Genomic DNA, 26,243 nt, shown 5'->3' on the forward strand with positions numbered 1-26,243 from the left:
TGCTTCTGGCCATAGCCGACTGAACAAGGGAAACACCTCTTTCCTTGTGACATATTATTGTGACATATTTCCTCATGGAAAAAGAGAATCTTGCCCAATTGTCTTCACTTCTCAGAGATGTTTAGAATCAAGGAGTTGAGAGTCTGGGTTGATTGGTTTGGAACCAGGACTATAAAGTAGCTTTGGCAGATGGGATGGCCATTTGAGACCACAGCAAACAAGAAGAAATGGGCTTAAATAAATCAGAGAAAGTGATAGTAACTATGAAAGAAGGCTATGGAAGTTTTAATATTTAATCAGTTATGTCCTAAATACCAGAAGCAGAACAGGGTTCAAATATACTGTCAAAGTTTCAAGATCCTGGGGCGCCTGGGCGGCTCAGTCGTTAAGCGTCTGCCTTCGGCTCAGGTCATGATCCCAGGGTCCTAGGATCGAGCCCCGCATGGGTCTCCCTGCTCCGTGGGAGGCCTGCTTCTCCCTCTTCCACTCCCCCTGCTTGTGTTCCCTCTCTCACTGTGTCTCTCTGTCAAATAAATAAAATCTTTAAAAAAAAAAGTTTTAAGATCCCCAGATTGGTAACAAATGGTCATTTAAAAATATACATTTGTTCAGAGAATTAGTTACCAGTGAATTGTGCTGATAGAGCTAAAGAACCCTTTCATGGTTTGTTCTCATTTGATACTCAAAACACTCATGAGGTGGCACTAATAATATGCCCTTTTTGCAGATAAGGAAACTTAGGCATAGACAGGCCAAGTGATTTGTCCATGATTCCATGATTCTTTGGTAGAACTGTTTGACTCTGGAGCTCTGCTCTTAAAAACCTCACTTCACTGTTTCATGGGAAAATTGCATTAGAGCACCAAGCAGAAGTGCTCTGTGCAAACCAGAAGTACTTGATTCAGGGATGTTAAATATTAATTATGCAATGCTTTGTTGCTCTGCCAAGCTGATAAGTGAGAAAAAAATCTTATTTAAAATTTTTTAAATCTTCAATTCAACTAAAGATTATCATGTTGTTGGAATTACACTGATTGCCATCATTAATGATTGTGCCATATCTAACGATGCTTACAAGAGATAAATCATTGATTCCTCCAAAAATTAAAAAAAAAAAGGATCTGATATTATGAATCAGCTCCAAAATAGGTGATTGTGAAGACTAGTAAAACAGAGTCACCATGTTTCTGATTCTGAAACATTCATGGGAAGTGGAATGTCATGGTAGGACAGGCTCAGGCTTCGTAGTGAGGTAGAGTGGGTTACTGGGCTTAAATGCTGGTAGTGCCATATGGCAACATTATCGCTTAAGTCTGGTATTCACTCTCTCTGAGTCTCGGTCTTCTTAGATGCTTAGTGAGGATAAAAATGCCCACCTCTTGGGCTTAGGGCTAGGATTAAACAAAATGTGTGACATTTGGTACATATAGTATGAATACAATAAATGAAAGCTGATATTATTTTTATATTCAGAGTCAATGGAAGGAATTGGCTATGAAAATTCCAAAATGATTCCATCATACCATCTTTGGATATTACATTTTACTAGTGAGGACAAGTGGGCTTGCTGAGGCTCAGAGATGGGATGGTGGAATGTTCTTTCATTGAGGGGGATTAGAAAACCTTTATAAATATTTGTGAATGTATTAGTTTTCTATTGCTGCTTCAACAAATTATCATAAGCTTAGCTGCTTAAAACAGCACAAATTTTACACCTGAAAATAATATAACCTTGTATATCGATTATATTTCAATAAAAGCCCACAAATTTATTACCTTAGAGTTATGGAGATCAGAAGTCTGACATGGGTCTCTGTAGGCTAAAACTAAGATGCTTCCAGGGTTGCATTTCTTTCCAAAGGATCTAGAGGACAGCCTTTCTTGGCTCATTGAGATTGCTGGAAGAATTTAGTTTCTTGTGGTTGTAGGACTGAAGTCCTCATTTCCTTGATGGTTATCACCTGAGGGCCATTTTCAGTTTCTGAAAGCCACCTGCATTCCTTGGCAGGTGGCTCCCTTCTTCCATTCTCGAAGCTGGCAATAGTGGGTTGAGTCCTTCTTAAGCTGCTACCTCTCCTACCTCTTCTATTGTTCTATCTTTCTGACCTACTCCTCTGCTCTACTCTTTCTCTTCTAAGGACTTGTGTAGTTAGATTGGGCCCATTTGAACCATCTAGAGAAATCGTCCCATCTCAAGATACTTAACCTTAATCACATCTGCAAATCCTTTTTGCTATGTAAAGTAACATATTCACATGTTGCATGGATTAGGGCATGGACATCTTTTTGGGGCTGGGGTATTCTGTTTATCAAGTGAGTAATGGCATACAAATGGGTCTTCCAAGTATGGAGTTGTTATGCATGATTCACATTATGCTCTGGTTTGCAAAAAAAGTGAGCTGTTGTTAAAAATATCCACTCTTACAGATAGATAGATAGATGGATAACACATGACCTTGTGTAATTTGGCTTCTGCTTACCCTGCTTATCTCTTACCATTCTTATTCTTTCTCTGCTCAGCTATACATTCTCATTATACTGAACTTAAGAGTTCCCAGACAGAGACATACTTGGCTAAATTACAATATACAAGCAAACAATGGCCAGTCCATATATGATAATAAAACTCTGATCCACAAAAGAAACCCAGGAAGCCAAACCACAGCTTCTGCAGCAACTGGTCCAGAATAATCAGAACTTGATCAACATCTGCCAACTTTTCTGTTTTTTGTTGTTGGTGGTGGTGGTTTGTTCCCCTGCTACCTGCTTCCAACTTAGGACCAACCACGGAAAGCCAAATAAGTGGCCCAAAGTGATTGCTTGGGATGCCCCTCTTCTAGTTATCTCACCTCCAGCCTCCCTGTGCCAAAAACTTCCAATCAGAAGGTAACTGAAGCCTTCTCCTTCCCCTCCTTTTTGTCACTATAAAGCTTTCCCTCTTCCCTGACAGCCTTTGAGTATCTGTCAAATGCAATGGATGATGGCTGACTCCCTTGGTACAGCAAACTGAATAAATAGACTGCTCACATTTAGGTGGTCTTTGTTTATTTTCACACCTCCTTTACTCTTTCATGTATTTGTTTCCCTTTTTTCTCTTCTTGGATCACTCGTTCTTCCTTCCCTTACATGAATAATTTATATTCATCATTTGACTGTCAGCTTAGATGTCACTAATGACAGCAGTAACAATAATTATTAAAATGATAGCTAACCTGTACTGAGCCCTTACCTTATGCCAAGAGCTGTTCTAACCATGTTCAATTTATCAACTCTTTAAACTCTTAGAATAAATTATTAAAGTAGGTTTCTATTATTGTCCACATTTTACAGACAGGGAAAGATAATTCAGAGGGATAAAGTAACTTGCCTAAGGTCACTGAAGTAGGTGAAGGAATTGGGGTAGAATTTAGGTAGCCTGTTGCTGTAGTTCATTTTTGAAATCATGATGCTGGGTCACCTGGGTGGGTCAGTCGTTAAGCATCTGCCTTTGGCTCAGGTCATGATCCCAGGGTCCTGGGATTGGGCTCCTTCCACACTGGGCTCCCTCTGCATTGGGCTCCCTGCTCAGCGGGAAGCCTGCTTCTCCCTCTGCCTCTCCCTCTCCCCCTGCTTGTGTTCCCTCTCTCACTGTGTCTCTCTCTGTCAAATAAATAAATAAAATCTTTAAAAAAAAAAAGAAATCATGATGCTATATTGCTTTCAAAATAGATTTTCAAATATTCTCAGTTTAGAATGGGTACTCCTTATCCTATGCTTAAATGGTATTCTGCACTTTATCTTTACCAATATAATACTGTATTATAATTGTTTATGAATTTATTTGTAGTCCCTATTAAAATTGAAGCTCCCTTAGGCCAAGGACAGTATATATCTTACATATGTTTGTAAGTCCAGCATATAGTAGCTTCTCTATACATGTGTATTTGAGGGATGAATAAATTAATGATTTAATGAAACGAATCCAAATGTCTGAATTATTTTTTAATTGGAGGATACTAAGTTAAAAAAAGAGAGAGGAAGGGACCCTACTTCTAGACAAACTTTGAAAGAAACACAATTCTACATATGAATTTATAATTATTATCCAGGAAACAATGTCAAAATAGGATAGCTTCTCTCTCCTGAGCTTCAGTTTCTTCCATAATCTTAGACATAAAAATCACATGATGCACTAATACTGGTCTCTCCCCAGTAAGTCTCTTCCAGTTAGGAGTCATTATTAGGTTGGACCCAACATCTTCTTGGCATTGGTTTCTGAGGCAGAGTATCTCTAAGTTAATAACATTTCTCTGAACTCTGCCTCAATCCTAAAAATTCTCCAACACACTTGCTGTGCTGCAGAATTAGCTGAGAGCGAGGGGTGGCTATGCATTCTCATGGACTACGTCAGGATCTTGAAGCAAAGTCCCCAACCATGTTCCTTAACATGCCAAGCCTCTGGCCAACTGCCCTCGTAACCCACATTCTGGGAGCTCTTATTCATGCTCAGTGGGTCTCCTTTTTAGACTTATAAGACTAATATATCTGGAGAAGCACCCAGGCAGCCATCGATTCTGTTACTTTATATTTAATACCACTGAGAACCATTCATTCATTCAACTAATATTTATTGAGTATCTACTGAATTCCTGGTATTGTTCCAGGATTTGGGGAACCAGAAGTGAATTAGATAAGGCACCAGCTATTATGAGGCTTGTATTCTAGTGGGGTTAAGAGACAAATCAAGCATACAAACAAAATAAATTCAATAAGTGTGGCCATAACACAAATTTATGTGGTAGCAACTTGCCCAAATGTATCCCTGTCAGAACGTGTGTTCCATGTCTTCTGATACACCCCCAACCCCCCGATTCTTCCTTGGAATTTTGAATGTTTCCTTCCAAACTTTAATTGATGATATGTAGGAAGTAACAAATCCTTATTTTGGATAAAGTTATTTAGGAAATTATTCCTGATCCTTTCCTCGTCTTTACTTACTGTCAATGTTCTAAAAATAACTTTTCTTCGAGTACTTCCCTTTTGTTTTTCTCTTAGGAATTGACTATTGCAACAAGATCATTGATGATTTGTTAACTAATGGGGTTACGCCCATAGTGACCCTCTACCACTATGATTTGCCTCAGGCCTTAGAAGACAAAGGAGGTTGGTTGTCAGAGGCAATCATTGAATCCTTTGATAAATATGCCCGGTTTTGCTTCGGTACTTTTGGAGATCCAGTCCAGCGGTGGATCACCATAAATGAGCCTAATGTTTTTGCCCTGCTGGCATATGATTTTGGAATATATCCTCCTGGTGTACCTCACTTTGGAACTGGAAGTTATCAGGCAGCTTATAATTTGATTAAAGCTCACGCCAGATCCTGACACAGCTACGATTCCTTATTCCGAAAAGAACAGAAGGGCGTGGTGTCCCTAGCAATTTTTGCTACCTGGGTGGAACCAGCAGATCCCAACTCAGTGTCTGACCAGGAAGCTGCTAAAAGAGCCCTTGCTTTCTGCTTGAATTTCTTTGCTAAACCCGTATTTACTGATGGTGATTATCCGGAAGTTGTCAAGTCCCAGATTGCCTTCATGAGTAAAAAGCAAGGCTATCCATCATCAAGGTTTCCAGAATTTACAGAAGAAGAGAAGAGAATGATTAAAGGCACTGCTGATTTCTTTGCTGTGCATTATTATACAACTCACTTAGTCAAGTACCAGGAGAATAAGAAAGGAGAACTAGTTTTTTTCCAGGATGTGGAGATTCAAGTTTTTCCAGACCCAACTTGGATAAGAAGTTTGGATTGGATCTACGTGGTGCCATGGGGAATACGTAAAGTACTGCAGTACATTAAGGTAAAACACATTGTTTCTGTTCATGTATACCCAAATATGTAGAAATGGGAAGACAGACATATGTGTGAACTTGGAAGAAGAATGATTTTAGGCAGTAGGTTATACATTTGTTGGCTTGGGAAGAGAGATTAGGATTTAAATTGGTGAGAAGTAACTAGCTGATAAGGGGCTTCAATACCATGATTAAAGTTGGGATTCTCTGTTAAAGTCAGTTGTGGGCATAGGAATAGCTTGGACATATTTTCCAGGCTGATGTCACAACTGTAATTATTAAAAGGCATATTAAGGACTGAAATAGCTGGATCCTTTTTGGGCCTCTGCTATCTGGATGGAGTCCAGGTAGCTGAAATTAAAATTTTAAGTTAATGATTTTTTAGGACCCTTTCTGTGGGGGGATAGAGAGTGTAGCTGTTGGTGGGACCAAGGGGTTAAAGAGTAGTGACAATCAGCAGATGCTGATGGAAGAAAGATATTTCTCTCTTCTCATTATGACAAGAATCATTTGACTGTCTTCATGGACATTTGCACAGTTTTGCTTTTCCATTGTTAGTCATAAAAGGTCAGTGCGTGGAAAATTAAGTTAATAGGGTCAGTGCAATTTGATGAAAACTAGTTTTGGGTTGTAGCTTAGAGAAGATAGAGGGTAAAGCACCTGATTTTATGAGTCTTTTCTTTTTTTTTACATCTGTTTGGAATAAAACTGGAATAAAACTTACACTCTCTTGTTCCAGGATACATACAATAACCCTGTAATTTACATCACTGAGAATGGGTTTCCCCAGGGTGACCCCGCATCTCTTGATGACACTCAGCTCTGGGACATTTCAGGAACTGTTCAAAGGTACCATTTGAAGTGATGAAAGATCAATTGTGCAAACTTAATATAATTTTCCCATGTGCCTATTTGCATTCAGCAAAGATCAATGATTTTGAAAGCTGAAATTCATGTAAATCAGTGTAAAGCCATATAATTAAGAGAGAGGAGAAAAAGTATTTAGGAAAGAGGAAGGTGAGGATTTTGGCCTAGCTTCAACCTCCTAAAATTTAATCAAGTAAGAGACTGTCTTCCATATTTTGTGACTCCTGGGTGAAGGTGACATGAACAGAGGGTGGTGGCTGTTGAAAGAGAACATTAGTTATTACAAAAAGATTAGCACTGAACAACTGCATCATGCCTATTTACATATTTTAATAACCGAACTATCAAGAAATGAATTGACAGAATTTTTTAAAGGATCAAAATTAAGCATTTATGCAATAAATATTAAAATGGCCTTCGATGAGTTCTGGCCTAAAATGAGTCTTCCATCACTGTATGTTTCATTTAAGCTGCAACCAAACAGTGCCATTTAGAAACATGTTTTTGTCATATAGAATCTGTGAATTTTATTTCAAGACAAGGTTATTATTCTGACAACTGCTCTTTCCCCATGGAATTCTTTTCATATTTGAAAACAAATGTGAAAGAATAATCTTTAACTGGTAACACATATTTTGACACCAGTTAATTTCCCCATTCCAGCATCTACTTGGAACACTATTGCTTTGTAAATTTAATTTCTCCTCCCTATAAAGGAACCATAGACACAGAAACAAAATCCAATGCAAAAATGAGACTTTCAATTTCCTTTTTTTACCATGATAGGCACACTTCTCTCTCATCATTCTATTTGAAAGGTCCTAGAATTATTCTATTCAAAATTAATCAGTAATATACTGAAATCAGCCAGAGGAATTCTGGAAAGTGACACAAAATGGTCTCCTTCCCAAACCTAAAATATATTGTACTCAATCCCTCACTCTGGCTTGGAGTTTATTGGCAGAGAGCAATTGGATTCCTATGATTTGAACCAAATGAAATTCTTTCTCTAGGTAAGAATTCACTTTCTGATTAAAAAAAAAGAAAAAAAGGAAATGTCTAGTTTTCTGAGATTCCACTCCCCCTTCTCCCTGTAAATGGCCCTATTCATAATTCATCCATTGATGTTCCCAGCTTCATTCCAAGAGGAAAGTAAGAGTTACCAACAGGCAGATTTATGGATGGTACGAGGACCACAAATGACCTGTCCAAAATTGTTCTGTGTATTTTTGGGAAAAGAGAGAAAAATAGAAACTGACTTTCTTCATTTCCAGCATGGTACTCTGTTTAGTACTAACATAATGGCATTTCATTGTTCTTTGAAATAGTTTTAAGTATTTTAATACAGTCCCTTAGATCTTTAACAGTAAAAAAAAAAGGTAGTCGACCCACAAACTAAGACAACTTAAACATAGAAAAGTAATTGAAGGTGAAAGTGGAAAATGTGAGAAGATTTGAGTTTCTGAGGGGCAGGAGAGGAGATAGGATCAGAAACAAAATTCTGTTTTTCTACTTGTTGAATTTCAATAGTGTCTTTAAACAGATGGAAAAAGATACCAGGCACTTAAAACATTAATTGTTCACAGTATGTATGTTCTCTTCTGATTTTTAACATTAGATGATCTATATTCATTGTAATTAGCACATAATATTATATTTGCTTTACATTTTAAAAATGTAGCCTTTCAAACGTGCAGAAATCTACTTATTGACAAAAAAAGATACATGTTATCTCTTCTGGAGTGGGTATAGTGATAGCAATTTCTTATATATTGTTGTAGTAGACCCCAATTATTTAATCTTGGTGAAACTCTTTTCTAGTAATTATTCCCTTTTCTTCAAGAAATATCCACTTCTTTTTATCCTCAGGCTTACCACAGGGACAACCGTGTAAGTAGAATACCCCTCATTGTTAACACAGAGTTGGTTGGTTTAAATATAGGCACATGACATGAGCTGGGCCAGTCCCAGTTCTTCACCGAGATTTAGAATTTGGGCCAATCACTTTGTCTCTTAGCCTAGGTTGGGCAGGGGAATGTAGCTTTGTAAGCCATTGGTGGCTGTGTTCTGCCACGGAAGCTAAGGAGTAGTGTGAAGGGGAACTGCAGGTGCATCGAGGGAAGTGGAGACAAGAAACAGGGAGAGCTTCAGGGTGTGACTAGACCTTCTAATTCCAGTTTTTCCTCAGACCCAGCTGCATGCACGATCTTGAGAGACATTACTTTTACTTATAATGAAATGCTCTTTCTGCTTCACCTGAATTTGATTGGTTTTCTATCACTTGGAACAAAAAGAGTGTTAACTGATACCATCATATCACTTCGTTTTCAAAGCAGTGAGATGAGGTCATTGCTCCTATTATACAGATGAGAAGACTGAGTTTCAGAGAGGCTAGCTAAGTCATTTGTTCAGGATCACAAAGTGACTAATATTTCCTGGAACCAAGCAGAATGCTGCTACTACTATTTTGGTGTTTGATGAGGTCTGTGAGTTCAGGGCTTTCTGACTCAGCGTGGTTGCTTGTCATACCATACAGAACCTTTTCCTCACCCTTGGTACTCAGAACTTGCATAGATTCTTCAAAAGGGCTCCATGCTGCCCCTGCAGGAGCCAATAGGTCCTATGACCTTGGACACCGCTCAGACGCCCCCTATCCTGCCTTTCGTCAGGGGAGTGGAGCTTAATTTACTAATCAATTTCCTGAGACTCCTTTGAGGTAGTGCTGATGATCTTGATTGGCAAGAACTTTACTAGTAAGAAACACCCTGTGCGCAATTAAAAATAATAACAGGCTAAGGAAGACATTCGTGGGAAGCGCTGCAGGTGAGAGCTGGCCAGAACCCAGGGAGTCAGATGGATGATGGCTTTGTGATCCCCACAAACAAAGCCTTCTCTCTAACATCACACATACGGACAGGCACAGAATGACACTAGAGTTGGATCAATGACATCCGCCTGGAGGTCTTACTGATCTCTTCAGGTACAATCCCACAGCAATTAATTGAGCAGTAAAGAGTAAGCTAATGTTTCTATTTCCTTTTGGGAAGGAAAAAGAAAAAAAGGAAAAATGTCATTTCAAGAAAAAAAAGAGAGAAATCAGCTAATGCCTTTTTAGTCATTGCATTATTTAAATGCCTTTAAATAGGTTGTGTCTTAGTTAATGTAGATATAGATAAGAGAAAAGCAACACAGGAGAGACACGAAAAACTTGCTATAACATATAACTAGGCTTACATTTCAGCTCTGCGAGTTATTCGATGAGGGGCCTTTGACAAATTGTTCAACCTCCCAAACTCTCAGTTTGTTCATCTATAAAAGTGGATTAACACTTTCCCCTGACAGAGTTGTTGTAAAGATTCCATTTAATGAGCTAATATGTAATCACCCCCAACCAGCAATTGCCGGGCACACAGTAGGCTCTCAACCAATGGTAATAATTACTATTATTACAAAATGTGTACTCTTAAGGATATATTTATCACCCCAAGTTATTTAACTTGTTATTTTAAAAATGTCATCCCAAGACTTTTTTTTTTTTTTAATTTTCCACCAAGTATTTAAGTTATAGCAGAATATTCCCGCACGTCTGCAGGTTTCTCCATCATTCTTTTTGGGGAACCCCTGAATGAATGTTGTAACTTTGGCCCTCTCGCTATCTACAGTTGACTCCTGTGGAGTGGAAAGCAGCAACGGCCTCCCTCCGTTCATTATTTCCATCAGAGAGGTTGCCAGATTAGGTGAAAAATTAAATCATTGGCAGCAGAAATAACCATCCAGCAACTGGGTAGCTGGAATTGCTCGGCCACATGAATTTTTTGCAGAAGTTCAGAAAGCAGTGATCTTCAAAGAGTTAAGCCTTTGTCACATCATATGAATCTCTATTATATTCATAGAATTTCCACCAGTCCTCGTTGCTCCAGAGCCGGCAGACAAGTTTAAGTTCATATGTAAACATACACAAATAGATGCCTCAGTAATCTGAATGTTGCCGAGGAGGTGAGGAAGTGTGTGAAGCAGGGGAGGTTACTCCCAATGGGTAATACTCCAGCCATGACCTAAATTCTCCTGAAAGGCACATACGTGTTCCTCACGTGCCTGAGGATGTGCCCAGCATGGGCCTGCCTTTCACTTGGCACATGATCTTTCCTCAGCCTGGAATGCCATGGCCTTTGCCTTCTTCCCGGCCCAAATCCTGTTGTTTGGAGTACGTGAACTTGCTGGAGGTCAGACAAGACATGGGTTTGAAACGTGGTTCTACCACCCACAAGCTCAATAATTTTGGGATAATTCTTAGACAACACTTCAGCCATCTAATCTTTAAAATGGGGATAATAAGACCATTGTCTTCTAAAAAGTGGTGAAAAGTGAAGAAGGTAATGCTTATAAAGCCTAAATACAGAGTCTGGCACATTACAAAGGATTCTGTAAATGGTGGCTAATTTTTGAAGGGGGTTGTGGACCCTTCTGTACTGGAACTGTGTCTTTTTCATGATTTTATCTTCAGCCCTGACTACCTTTTCTGTCATGCAGTAGGTGTTCTACACATTTGTTGAATTTGGTTGTGTCTGTCAGAGATGAGTTAGCCAATGGGTAATGAGAAATAAATGATTAAATAATTGGGGACTGTATTTTCTTTCCCTAAAGAAGTATACCCCATAGAGGGGAAAAAAAAAAAGAAAGAAAGAAAGCAGACTTCTGGAAAGTTTCTGAGCCAGCCCAACTTTCCAGTCAGATCCATGCCTGAGTTAGCACAGCAGTAGATGATTGCAGAGAAGGTTTGTTAATGACCAGCTTTAGGCTTTTAATGACAAAACCCCTCAGCAAGATGTCATCGAAGTTATTGAAGACTTCACTGAAAGTGTTGAAGCTGATGCATTGTAACAAGAAGGTTATAAATCTTGCAGCTTGGGTGTACCACCAAGACAAGATGCTGAGCACAGAATCACCCTGCTGTTGTCTGTCAGCATCCTCCCTCCCCTTTCCTCTTCTTCCCATGGAGAGCCGGTAAAGGAGAAATACATCCATTTCCCGAAGTAGTGCAGACCTGGCAGCCACCTGCCTATGTCAATTTCAGATCACAGAGGCCCATTTAACTGGACAAAATGTGTTAAGCACCTGTGTTTTTCTAAATGTGCATTTAAAAAATCCTAAGAATTAAGGAAAGATCTCAAAGGTTAATACACTGACCTTTTAGAAAAACTAGCCAATTAAAAATCCATTGCAAGCTCAGAATCGAGACCCAAGTACCTGAATATAGATTTCCACTCCCTATCTATTGCTTTATTGCTTCTTAAAGTAAACCTTTGTCAACTTAGCCCCAATGAAGCAGTTCATCTCATAGCTCACAGACAGCTCACAGTTTTGGATACATGTGGGGTGGGATATCAGATCCACTGGGTACTGTTGCTTCTGGCTGAACTGGATGACAGCTAGTCAAGGTCGGAATAGAGAAGAAAGAAGATTAGAAGGCTGTGCACAAGAATTGTTAGTGTGTGCTAGTGTGCAGACCTGTGGAATTTGAAAAGTCATGAACAAAACAATTTTCAATATATTTGTGGTCCACCAACCTACACAGACCACAGACAAACTCAGACAGCCAGAGATTACAGAGTTCACCTTAAACAGAGAGATGCCAGATGACCTTCCCTGACTTTTTTCTCCCCTACTTCTGTTCAGTGGCACACTTACCTTTACGTTCTATTCATATAAAGCATGGCAGAGTAAAAAGTCTGCAGGGCTTGGAGAGTGAAGACAAAGTCCTGTGTTCTAGTAATGTGCCTTTGGGCCAGTTATCATTAGGACTCTGAATGTCATCTTCCTTACCTGTTAAATGGGACTAATGCTAATTACTATTCTGCCTAACCCAAAGTCAGTTGTGAAATAAAATGAGACAATTTATGTCCCTATGTGCTCTGAATACCTTAAACTATTAGATATTTTATTCATATTGACACATTTACTTTACACTTGTAAGGACATCTGTCACTCTGGCCAAAACCCACACTCTGGACCTCAGTATTCTCCACTGTAAAGAGAAGGGATTGGTGCTCATTATCCAGTTGCTTTCAACATCTGCAATTCCCAGATTCTATGGTTTTATTTTTCTGCACATTGCTAAACTGCTGTGATGGTTTAATTGTTTAGGGGTTTTAGAGAACACGTGCTATGACCAAATGACTGGTGTAGAGCTTGGTAACACTCAGAACTCTCTCTCTCTCTCTCTCTCTCTCTCTCTCTCTCACACACACACACACACACACACACACACTCAGAACCACACACACACACATGGTGGTTGTTAAGCTACTTGGCCAGGCTTACCTGGGTGCGGGTTGTAACACAGAATCTCACACACACACACACACACACACACACTCAGAACCACACACACACATGTGGTGGTTGTTAAGCTACGTGGCCAGGCTTACCCGGGTGAGGCACATACTGATATGATTAGGGACATTGACCATTTAGCAGATACACCCTCTTAGAAACAGAACCTGGGGCACCTGGGTGGCTCAGTCGTTAAGTGTCTGCCTTCGGCTCGGGTCATGATCCCAGGATCCTGGGATCGAGCCCCGCATCGGGCTCCCTGCTCAGCGGGAAGCCTGCTTCTCCCTCTCCCACTCCTCCTGCTTGTGTTCCCTCTCTCGCTGCGTCTCTCTCTGTCAAATAAATAAATAAAATCTTAAAAAAAAAAAAAGAAACAGAACCTGATGCATCTGCTTCATGGGAATAGGCTCCATGGAGTTGCCCAAGTGAGAAGCAGCTCAATCACAACTCAGAGAATCTGCCCTTGTGCTTTGTGACTGGCAACCACTCTTTATCTTCTCCTTCAGTAGCGTTCTAATACTTATGCTGTGCCCCTACAGATGGTCATTCCTTTGAGCTTCTTTTTAATTCAGCTCCACCTGCTCTGAGGGGATAATTACTTAAGGTTCCCCACTACCTCAGGCCTGGTGAATTTTAAGACTACTGTAAAGCCTTCTAAAAAATATTCAGATTATCTCAAACTTACCTTCTCCATTTTTTATGACAATCTGTCCAGTAGTTTTTGTGTGATGTGGCAGCAAACAGAAGCTCAGTTTTATTTTTATAACTGTAAAAGAGACCTGTAAAATAATTGAGGCATAATTTATCTGGAGAAAATCTACTTTTCCAATATGAAGGGTAGACTCAGTGGAATCTTGAAAAAGGTGAAAAAAAGAGGAAGGATTTGATAATGATTTTCAAATGAAATATATTTGACATATAATATTTTGTAAGTTTGAAGTGTACAACATGTTAATTTGATGTATTTATATATTGTAATATGATTCCCACCATAGTGTTTGCTATTATGTTACATAATTATTTCTTTTTTTGTGCTGGGTACAATTGAGATTTAGTTTCTTAGCAACTTTGAAGTTTATAATACAGTATTGTTGGCTATAATCACTCTGGTGTGCATTAGCTCTCCAGAACTTATTTATTATGAATTCCCAGTTTGTACTTTTAAACAACATATCCCCAATTCGCTCACCCTCCACCCACTGGTGACCACCATTCTGTTCTGTTTTTATGAGTTTGGCCTTTTTTGATTCCACATATAAGTGATATCATACAGTAGTTATCTTTCTCTGATTTATTTCACTTAGCATAATGCCCTCAAGTTCCATCCCTGTTGTGGCAGATGGCAAGATTTGGCAGAATAATATTTCATTGTACACACACACATACACACACACACACCACCCTCTTTATCCATTCATCTGTTGGTGGACACTTAGATTGTGTCCATATCTTAGGTTATTGGGAGTAATGCTGCAATAAACATAGGAGTGCTTATCTGTTGGCTGTCATCTTGGCAAGGATGTAGAGATAATAGAACTCTTATGCACTGTTGGCAAGAATGCAAGTTGGTTCAGCCATTATGGAAAACAGTAGGGAGGTTCCTCAAAAAATTACAAATAGACTAGCATATGATGAAGCAATTCCACTTCTGGGTATATATCCAAAGGAAATTAAAACATGGGTTTAAAGAGATAATGATTTTTTTTAACCTGTTTCAGGAGAGCGCAATGGTGGAATATTCAGGTGATGAGAGAGCTGTTGGAATTGAGAGAAGGTGAACTTCTCAGGTTTTCCCCGGGGCCAAGGTGAAGTGGTCCTCAAGCATCTGCTTACATTAGCTCTTATTTCCTGATCTCCGAAATAACCTGATTACTACCTGATTACTACCTACCTTTAGTTATCTTGAGAATGAAAAGGCACTGCTTTGGAACAAGGCTAGTAAAATTTATCTTAGTGTGATTGGCAGGAGTGTTAATAAAATTAATAATGGTCTTAATAAAGATTCTATTGGATACCTGTGGGTTCATGGAAAGAATAGGGAGAAGTGGATGGCCAGGTGTTAGCCATTTCTACTCAGGAAGCTTCACATGAGTTTCCCAGGGCTTAGAAAGGAATATTCCCGGGGCGCCTGGGTGGCTCAGTTGGTTAAGCGACTGCCTTCGGCTCAGGTCATGATTCTGGGGTCCCGGGATCGAGTCCCACATCGGGCTCCCGGCTCGGCAGGAAGCCTGCTTCTCCCTTTCCCACTCCCCCTGCTTGTGTTCCCTCTCTCGCTGTCTCTCTCTCTGTCAAATAAATAAATAAAATCTTTAAAAAAAAAAAAAAAAAAAAAAAAAAAGAAAGAAAGGAATATTCCCCATTATAAATTAATACATTGACATTATGTTTTGTAAATCAAGGTCTTGTGAGTTCATCAGTGAGGATTAGCTCTGGGTGCACAAAAGAAATGAGTGTCTGCATTTGCAGTGTTGGTAATTAGACTATAAGCAGTGCTAATTTCACAGTTTCATAACCTTTCTCTCTGTGCTCTTGTCTTACCTATTTATAACTTTGATGTTACTTATGCTGGTCAGTCGCTCTATAGTGACGTAAATATTGTGTGTGTCAGCCCTCCCAGATTGGGTGAATAACTGGTTAACTACATCCTGTATTATTTTTTCAATAGCAGGCCTGCCTCTGTGTAGAAGAAAATCAGCGATTTTATGAATAAGGACATTAAAAATTGGTGCCATAACTGATTCATGGGCTCCTTGTGCAATTGCAGCCTTGTTGCAGTTAAGTGCAGGTTGAATAAGACAGTTGAATAGGGGCGCCTGGGTGGCTCGGTCGTTAAGTGTCTGCCTTCGGCTCAGGTCATGATCCCAGAGTCCTGGGTTCGAGCCCTGAGTTGGGCTTCCTGCTCAGCCGGAAGCCTTCTTCTCCCTTGCCCACCCCCCCGCTTGTGTTCCCTCTCTCGCTGTGTCTCTCTCTGTCAAATAAATAAATAAAATCTTAAAAAAAAAAAAGACAGTTGAATAGATGGGAGTTGAGAGATATTTTGAGTCTTGAAGACCCATTATAATCCTTGGAAGTAAGGAGGAAAACCGTCTTCAGAAGAAATGGAAGTTATATAAATGTACAAGCACTCATAGACAGGATCATTGTGTATAAAGATTTTATTTACCATTTTTGAATGACAAAATTTGACCAGAATTCAATTTTGAAGTGTTTTGAGCTATATACTTAGCATTCAGTAGCCAGTCGGTAAATGCGTAATGGTTGATTAGGAAATTGAGTCTAAACAAACAGGAAAACTGAATAACTCCTGGGAATTTGAACAAAATATTAGATTTATACCACCATTTTGCTTATTTAAAGAAATAGTGGATTGTTTTTGCTATTATGAGAATAATTTTCATTCTTCGGTATTATGCATAGGTGCTAATTATACTCTTTTGATACTAAATTTGGTTTTGCTGAGACAGTAATTGAAATCTATGCTGAAGGTTTTTAAACTCTGTATATAAATACACTTAACTCCTCTGTGCCTCAGTTCCTTCATTAGAAAAAGAAAAGGGTTGAACTAGCTATTCTTTTGGCATCCTTCCAGTTTAAGAATTTTGTGACCCTCTAAATATCCTTTCGACTCAGGTATGTCAAGGATCATATTTTATTAGAACTCTCAATAATTTCTTAGGCTATAAAATTAAGTCTATGGAATTATAATTAACATCTTCTTTTTTTAACTTTCTTCATTCTTCTCATTTAGCTCCTTAATTTGAAATGTGAACACCTCTCTTAGCTGAACATAAAATAAGACCTTACTCTTCAATGAACTGTTTCTATCGATATTGATTCAGGTTCCAGGTAACATTTTCTTGACCTTCAGTCTGGGAGTTTCCTCTTCTATTCACTCATATTGAAAATGAACCTTACTTTTCCTGCCCTGAGAAAGTTATCCCTTGGAGTTCAGAGTCAGAAGGGTCACCCAGATTCAAGTTTAACAAAGTTACTGTAGAGAACATAAAATCTCAGAGAGGAAATAGAATGAACAAATCAGTCCAGAGCATTAGAATAAAATCCCCAGCTGAACAAGTGCACGGCAGTAACAATCACAAGTAGTAGAATCACCTTTCAAAACATGATCATGGCAAGCCCCACCTAATCTATCAAGTTTTAAGACAGTTAAGCTTCGCCATAAATGCATAATTTAATTCAGTCAGGCAGTGCAGTGATTTCTCACTTTCCTTAAATTTGACTTGAGCATGAAACTTTTGTGTCTGGGCGAGATCCTGAATTAGAAAGAGGATAAGGTTGCAGCCATTTTCAAAATTACCTTCCCACCATAATTCTGCAGAGAGACTTCATAGCTGGGAAATCTCCTCTTCTATTTGGAACTTTTGAACACAGAGTTTACTCCAATCAGGGTTCCTTTTACCCCAAGTTACTGTTTAGGTAGGATTTTCTTCAATACAATGAAAATATCAGCCTGGTGCTGGAGATGAAAGTAGTTTCTTTCAGAATAGAAAGAAATTCTTGAGGCTTATCTGGAAATGCTATGTGCAGAGGAGGGAGAAGGAGGCCTGTCTCCCTGAATAGGGTCATCTCAGCAACAGCAAAGTCTCCTGTGTGTGAATGAGATTAGCTAATGAAACAGTATCATGGCCTGAGATTATTTTGTACCATTCTAAAGTTCAGCCACATTTCCCCCCTTGTTTGTGAAATTCCATTATAGGAATCACGCCTGCTTTAGAGATAAGTGAAACCATCATGGGTGGAAGGAGAAAAGGCATTTGAACCTTGAAGAATTTTAATTGGCGCTGGTGAGTGAAAGTGAACAAGAAGCCATAAATGTTTCAAGTGAAAACATTAATGAGCTTGGGACAAAATGTAGATGATGGGAGGAGGGATGCCTTCCATCTGTTGGTGCAATAACTTTTTCTCCCCTAACAAGTGGAATTCATTTCTTTAGTGGGTTTAAACCCAGCCTAAAGTCTTCAATAATTTTAAATGGCCACATTGTTTCATGACTAATAATCAAGTCAGATATGTTTTATAGTTAAAAATAAGCAAAAACGGGGCATCTGGGTGGCTCAGTCGTTAAGCGTCTGCCTTCAGCTCAGGTCATGATCCCAGGGTCCTGGGATTGAGCCCCACATCGGGCTCCCTGCTCTGCAGGAAGCCTGCTTCTCCCTCTCCCACTCCCTCTGCTTGTGTTCTCTCTTCTTGCTGTGTCTCTCTCTGTCAAATAAATAAAATCTTTAAAAAAAATAAGCAAAATAACACAAAAATTAGATCACTGAATAAAATGGGAGTACATGAGTGTATATGAAGTGTGTATACCTTTATTGGTAGATCATTTTGTTCTGTGGCTGAGGCCATGCTGATTTAGTCTTCTTAAAACGTTATTCTTCCAAAGATGTTCAGTCTATGTTGTTGATCCTTTGAATGAACAGTTGGCCTTTCATTTAAAAAAGAAACTTCAAAAATATTTCATGGCCAAAGTTTGCTGCCCTCATGAATGTATGATAGTAATGTCAAGAGTGACTCAGAAATATCCTTCAGCATTTCTGGGAGAACAAACGGCGTGACCCATTGTGAGTAAGTTTTGTACAGACAGGCAGCACTTTTTATGAATACTTCTATACAACAAGGATTTGCATATTTGACACAGTGAAAGAGCATATTCTTTTTTTTTTTTAAAGATTTTATTTATTTATTTATTTGATAGAGAGAGACACAGGTAGAGAGGGAACACAAGCAGGGGGAGTGGGAGAGGGAGAAGCAGGCTTCCCGCCGAGCAGAGAGCCCAATGCGGGGCTCGATCCCAGGACCCTGGGATCAGGACCTGAGCTAAAGGCAGACGCTTAACGACTGAGCCACCCAGGAGCCCCGAAAGAGCATATTCTTTAAAGACAAATAGTTCTGCATTCAAAACCTGGCTCTGACACCCTTTCGTGCTGTGTAACCTTGGACCTGTTATCCTGACTCTATGAGTATCAGTTCATCATTTGTGAAATTTTATTTTTGGTGAGGATTAATGACATACTTCATATCCTAGAAAAATGCCTAGCGTATAAATCCCCCAAATGATAACTATTGCAGTGAATTCTTTGTTACCCAGCATATATTAACCAGGATTTTAGAAAAACTGTGACTTCCTGCACAGTCATCAAGCACTGATAATTTATGCTTCTCTTGATGACCCTGAAATGCATTCTGAATAATTAGAGAAAGATTAAATTATAATCAGTTTAGTTTCAGTGTTAAGTGTATTTTAATTTATTCTCATTCTTTAAAAATTTGTAATCCTTCTGCATGTGGTAACAATTAACAAAAAATATTTGATTAGCTGGAGCACTCTATTTCCTGACTGTCAGACTAATAAAGAGTTTATTGTATGTTGTTGGAACTCAAATTCTGCCCTACAGATAAACTGGGCATTTGCCAGATGCATTCGCTTCACACGGGTCTGATATCAATTCTCAGACCCAATGTGTTGACTTCTTGCCTGTTGGAAATTCTAGAATTAGTCCTTAAAGATCCTTAAATAATACTCTATACAAGGCCCTGTGTGCATATTTTTTATCACAAGGTCATAATGTTGGTCATCCCATCTGATTTTGTGCAGATGAGTAACTAAATCTAGCCTTGAGGGTTGTCTGTTCTTTTCCTATGGATTTCTAGAGATGGACATCACAACTGACATTAGTAATCAATCTATCTTGGTGTTTCATCAACCTTTACTCTTATCCAATCATGTTTGAGACTTATTTTCATTGGGCTTTTTAGGCTTTATAACCTTCCTGATGAAAACTTCACCATGCATTTTATCATTTCTGTGGTCTTTTGAACTTCCCACGTTCTCTCCCCCTCATCTGACCCCCCCGCCCCAAATAAGGTCATATACTGCTTTAAAAGATGGCTTAACAACTGACTTGAGTTAAAAATAGTCTCCTCAAAAAATTATCACTATTATTGTCCCTTTGTGATCTCAGTTAATATGGTTCATTTTCAGGCAAGCTGATTGACTTTAGTTGTTTAATTGATCACCATAGGACATAATATTCATTGGTTTCCCTCTGTCTGGCCTCATTCTGCCTGCCTTTAAATCCCTGCCTTGCCCTGAAATCCCTCTTCCAACACAACAGTCTTCTCTTCCATGATGTCCTTCACATCCCAGCTGACATCCTCAGCACTTGCTTCATGAGTTCAACAGTGGCAGTAGAAGGAGGCTGATTGTCCCCCTTAAAGGGAGAGCAAGACCAAGGGAAAAATAACTGGTGAAGATTTCATTTTGCTTTCCAAGACCAGGCAACTCTTGGCCCTGGTGTGAAGGCAGGATTGGCTAGGGTGCTCCTGTCAAAATGTAGAAGTCTTCCTTGGTAATGTCAGGGCGAGCACTAGGTAAGGGTAGGAAGCCTGGGTGCATAGCCAGAAAGCAACGATTAGCATTCTACTATAATCCTGTGATTTCTCTGAGACTCAACTCACTAGGTAGCTGTCCTTCATTTGATAAGGTAAGTTTCATGCTATTGTGTGTAATTTTACCCCAAAGTGATTTTTTCTCATTATATAGACATATATTGAAAGCCAGCAACTCAATGGTATCACCATCACTGTTTCTTTAGCTACACCAAACTTACATCTATTTAGCTACCACAAATATGTTTCATGTTTAACAAACTATATTTGCATTATAGGGCTATTTTGAATTGTTTGGGAACCATGGGTTTGAACTTTGGTATATCAGAATGGTCAATTGCAATATTTTATTGAATAGGCTTCTTTAACAAAATGTGACATTTTCCTAAGTATAGTATAAGACCATGTGGCAGAACAAATGAATATATGTTAATATAAATATAATGCTAAAACTTAAGGACATTAACAAAATTGAAGTTTAAATATCTTTACTAGCTTTCCGTACTGATACATCTTTAGTCACAAAAATGTCATATTAAATATTTGTGTTGGTCAGTAGTTGAAGGGTGTTTATATGATGTATCTTATTTTGTTGACTTTTGACATTACTAATGCTGTATTCTCTTATAAATATGTGTAATTGCATTCACCCGAAGTCTTTTATTACTTTCCTTTTATTTAAGGGAGATTTGCTTCTTGAAAAAATTCTCTTCTTTTCGTGTTTCTATTTTTTAAAATATCTTTTGGTTAACACAAGCACTGTTAAATCTGTTATTGAGAATAATGGTAGAAAGGAGAGTTAAGAAATGCCAGTTTAAACTTGTTGAGAAGTATTAATTTTTGTCAATTATTGAAGATTGGCCATTTTATTATATTCAGGCTCTAGATAAAAAGAAATACCAGCTAATAAAGCTGAAGAAGGAGGGAAAAGGGGAAGAATGCAAACATTCTGACCATAGATTGTTGACATAAAGCTTGGAAACTAGCTCGAAGCGTCCTGGCATCCAGGTCAAAGGGGACTCACCAAAAGTTACATCTGTGATTTCAAGTTGTGCTCTGTGGAGTAGTCTGGGGTTCCATGGAGATATCTTTGGGGACTGTAAGTTTGTATAGAGGGAGGGTGAGAAAGTGGGGCTCCAGGGCACCTCAGTTTTTATTCATTGTATATATTAGGAATCCATAAAATTTTTCATTTGAAAGGAAGACTCTGTTGCTAAAAGAAGAAAAATTGGAAAGCCGCTGAATAATAGGGATCTCATTATCAGAGGGGAAGCAACATAGTAGCTCCTTTGGGGAAATGAAGCTTAACTGCCTTTCTCTTTCACTTAAAAAAAAGTTATTTCAAACATACAGAAAAATACAGGTATCCATGTAACTGTGACCCAGATTTAACAAATGTTCATATTTTGCCACATGTATTTTACATTAAAAAAATAAATAAAATAAATAAAATTGACCCTGGTGAAACCCCTTTGTACCCTTCCTGTCCAAATCTCCTTTGCTCCCTCCCTGACCTTGGATAACCCAGGTCCTGAAGTTGATGTGTGTCTGCTTGTGCACTAGATATGCATCTTGCTACAAATGTATGTATCCATAACCCATTTGTATATTGTTTTGTGCGTTATACCATTTACATAATCGCTTCACAATATACTTATCCATTTTCAACAATACATTCTTTAAGATTTACCATGTTTATACTTTTAGCTTTAACTCATTCTTTTTAATGGATCTATGGTATTCTGATATGTTCACATATTTTTTTTTCTGTTCTCCTGTGACAGATATTTGGAGTCCAGATGATGGACAATTTTTTTTTTTTTTCACTTTTACAAACAGTGCTGCACTGAATATCCTTGAGTAGCTCATGTTTGAAAGGCATTTCTTACATGGGAGTTTATGAAGCAGGCCTTCAGCTAGCCCACCTGGTGTCTTTGTACCATTTAGAATGAGGTTCCCTTTCCTTAAAACACTACATTTTCTGGGAAATGGTCGCAAAGACTAAGCAAATCTATAATCACTTTATTTCAAGGGTGTCCTCCATACTTTCTCAAAGTAGAACTTGCATGATCAGAGCAGTCACCCTGTATGCAGGGGACCCAAACTAAGAAAACCCGCAGGATATCAAGAGTTTGGGTGAATGAGCGTGCTTAACAGGTTAGCAACTGTAATCTAAATCAAAGATTTGTGCTTAGAATTCACATGAGATCTTTCCAGCTAAAGGCAGGGGTTGGGAAAAAAAATGTGTCTTCTTCAGAGATAATACGTTGCAAATGAGGAACACAGGGAAGATGTGTAGGCTTCCTTTCTTTTCCAGGTCACAGAGGACCAGAGGCAGGGTCAAGTGATACTGTATGGAGGTGTTGTTGTCCAGAACACGTCCCTCAAGCTCCTCCTATGTAGACACGTATACAGCACAGGCTCCTACCAGACGTTATCTGCTAACTCAACAGTATGCTACTGGAGAAGGCAAGCTGTCCAGGGAGACATATATGTCTTTGCTCTGGGTAAGGAAGCTTGAATGGCATTGGGCTGAGGTGCCATGCTGTGAGCCTCCCACTGAGGCTAGCACTACAAGTGCCAATACATTGAAATGTGTTCATGGAAAGTTCCTTTGGTACTCCTTAGGTGGCTTTGCTGGAGAGGAAAACAACCCCACAAGAGGCAGTGCAATGTCCCCTCTGTTGTCTATGGGAATTTGGTAGGGGACAAACTCTACCCTGCTTTTGAAATCTTAAAAGCCTATTATTTGCTTTGCAAAGTCCTTGCAATTAGACGTTGCATGAGACAGTCTAGCAGGAAACTCCCTTAGGTGCCTAAACTTCCCTTCTTGACCCTGTCCCAGGCAACATTTTCATCAATGATTTGGGTAAAGAGTTGAGGGAATGCGTTTCCAATTTGCAGATGACAAAAAGCTCATTAGGGGAGAGCACAAAAACAAGCTTGCTGCTACTTTTATGGTGGTTTGTTTATTTTCATCAAACAGGCCTTAGCTTAAATTTCACCTCCTCACAGAGGCTTTCCCTGAGGATCTGACTAATGTATGACCTTCATTTCCAATCAGTTTCTACCTGTTTTCTTTATCCAAAATTGTATTTCTTAGTTGTTTAATGGTTTCCTGACACATCTCCATAGACTATAAACTTGATGAGAGAAGGGACCATGCTTCCCTGATCATTTCTGCCCCTGCCCCCACCCCCAGGACATAGCATAGTTCCTGGCACATAATAGGAACTCAATATTAACTTTTGTTGATTGAATGAAAGTCATGGGAATCATTGAAGAATATTAGGCAAGGAAGTGACATGATCAGATTCCTGGTTCAGAAACGAAATTTGGAAGGAGTCAAGACTGGAAGCCTGGTATACATTATTGAATATGCTTCATGGAAACAAACATATGTGTTGTAGTTGTTTAAAAATCTGCCTTACTTGTATTCACAGTGTCAGATCTCCTGATTATAAGGTATAACAGCATCACTCTTAATTTTGTCTGGAATATTATCTTCCATCCTTGGCACCATTGAGCATTAACATTAACAATCTAAATCATACCCAGAAGATAATGTCTAGGATGATCTCATAACAGGGAGAGGGCTTTTAGTTTTTGTTAAACTGTTAAAGAACTATCAGGTACAAGACTAAAAAGATTCATTTTGTGTTGTTGGCGAGGGCAGAACTCAGGCCAGTGGGGGCCCATTACATGAAAGCAAGTTTCAGTTTAACATAAGACAGAGCTTTCTAACAATTAGTGGGGCTGAATAAGGGAATGAACGTCCTCAGGAGATCATTGGATACTTGTCAATAGATGGCGTGGAAGCAGATGCCAGATGCCCATCTGTCAAAGACGCTGTTGAGAGGTTGTCTGCCCCATGTGGGAGGGTCATTCCACAAGTGTGTGCAATCACCTAATATTTATTGAGTACCCACAGTGCACTTGCATCCATGGAGGATACAGAAATATATAAAGCACAGCTGCTGTCTGGACATGATCATCTTCCAATCCTAAATTCTGTGAATTTCAGGGAGTTTTAGCCAAGGCCCTAATGTAATTCTCACATCCTTCACATTAGAGCAGTCTGAAGTTATGAAGTCCCAGAACATCGCCAACCTACTGGTCACACTTAACCTTATGCCCAGCAGTACGGACATGGTGCAGAATACCACTTCATAGCCAAGTCCTACTTTTGTCCCCCAGTTGGAGCTCTGGCTTTGCTTTTGTGACATAAAAGATTCTAGCATAGGCAAGTTTCTTTTCTTTGGCTCACTTCTCTTCTGGTTTTGAAAGTTTAATAGGAATTCTCAGGATGACATGTGTTGGCTTTATTTAATCAAACTTTGTCAAGATAAATATTTTTGCATTAGAATTGGATCTCTGTGATTTTCACTGATGACAAAAACATGAATTATAAAGTAGAGACTTTACGGAATTATAGGTAAGCACACTTAATTCTTTAAAGTCAGATGTGCCCCAATCAATCACAAAGTGTTTGACTTGGAAACCTCCTTCCACACAGTAGAGAACATTAATAAATAAACGTCTGAATGGAACAGTTTGGGTGGTTTCATCTGGATATCACATAATGACCTAACATTTTGGTTTGAATTCTCTGGCCTCTGTCAGTAACATGAAGTTGGCTGTTGATGTGGGAAACAAAGTCAGAAGAAAAATTATTAAATTTCCTTACTATCTACAGCTCATTGACAAGTCTGTGAAACAGGCAGAGTGACATTCCTCCAGGGACGCAGCTGCCTCGGTGTTAATACTTTGCTAAGGGCAAAAGGCAATCTTGGCCCAACCCCCAGGATCCGGTAAGCCTACTTTAACATATCAAAATTCCTTTGGAAACTTCCCTTATCTCTACGCCTTAGGATACATGTTGGCAATCGTCCCTGAAGCATAGGACCCACTGTTATACATCTGAAGGGTCTCATGACTGAGTTTTTACTAAACAGTAATAAATGACCTTTCCTAACAATAGTTAGCCCCCTCAGGATCCTGGAAACCTTTTTTCCAAAATACCTGGGAGACTTAACCCTATCCTTAACCCCCTCCCAACTTGAAAGTATATAACGGGCCACTCCTCATGACCCCAGTGCAGCTCCTTCGGCCCACGGGTCCTGTCCCCGTGCTTTCATAAAACCACCTTTTTGCACCAAAGACGTCTCAAGAATTCTTTCTTGGCCATCGCCTCTGAACCCTAACGTCTTTTCCTACATCAGCTGTCACATGGATATGGCCTCTCTCTCTTTCACACACTTCAGAAACAAGTGTGTTGGAACCTCATTAATGTAGGTAATATCTGCTGTAGTCACTGATCCACCCGCTATCACAGTGATCTGAGGGATTAATATGCTTCCTTAGGCTATTTAACAGAACATTGGGAGCCACCTTGACCCTGAGTAGATTTACAGCCCCAGATATTTAATGTTTGATTTCATACTATATTAGTAAATATACAAGACACTTGAACAGTCCTTAAAAAATATTCCTTTGCTATATAGTCTGGGGACTTCGTTACTTCTTCCATTGGCCAAAGTCTCTTTGTATGTGCTTTCTTTTCATTTGTTGACCTTAAAATTAATCCAGATTAAAAATATGTTCTCCAAATGTAGTTCAGATTAATGTATTCTGCATAAGGGATATAGTACAGAAGGAGCTCATGAGGGAGACAGCTTTCCCAAGCCATTGCTTTAAAGTCACTAAGAATGATTTGCCAGCAGGGCCTAGAGTGTTCATTTAGTATTGTATGCAAGGATTTTTAAAGGATCTTAGCTGGAAAAGCAAAAAAATTGGGAAATTAAAAATATTAA

At 39.0% G+C, this 26,243-nt stretch overlaps 1 protein-coding gene across 1 annotated transcript in view; it reads left to right on the forward strand.

The window, feature by feature from the left end:
* Nucleotides 1-26,243, forward strand: part of LOC116627640 (cytosolic beta-glucosidase-like) — a 108,572-nt gene that overhangs the window by 41,461 nt on the left and 40,868 nt on the right. Inside the window, 3 exon segments of the mRNA XM_032397505.1 lie at nucleotides 5,035-5,834; nucleotides 6,566-6,651; nucleotides 6,653-6,675. Of these exon segments, the coding sequence (XP_032253396.1) occupies nucleotides 5,035-5,834; nucleotides 6,566-6,651; nucleotides 6,653-6,675 (909 nt within the window).

Source organism: Phoca vitulina, unplaced genomic scaffold (genome assembly GCF_004348235.1).
Source record: "Phoca vitulina isolate PV1807 unplaced genomic scaffold, GSC_HSeal_1.0 scaffold3, whole genome shotgun sequence".
In the NCBI taxonomy this organism is placed as follows: domain Eukaryota; kingdom Metazoa; phylum Chordata; class Mammalia; order Carnivora; family Phocidae; genus Phoca; species Phoca vitulina.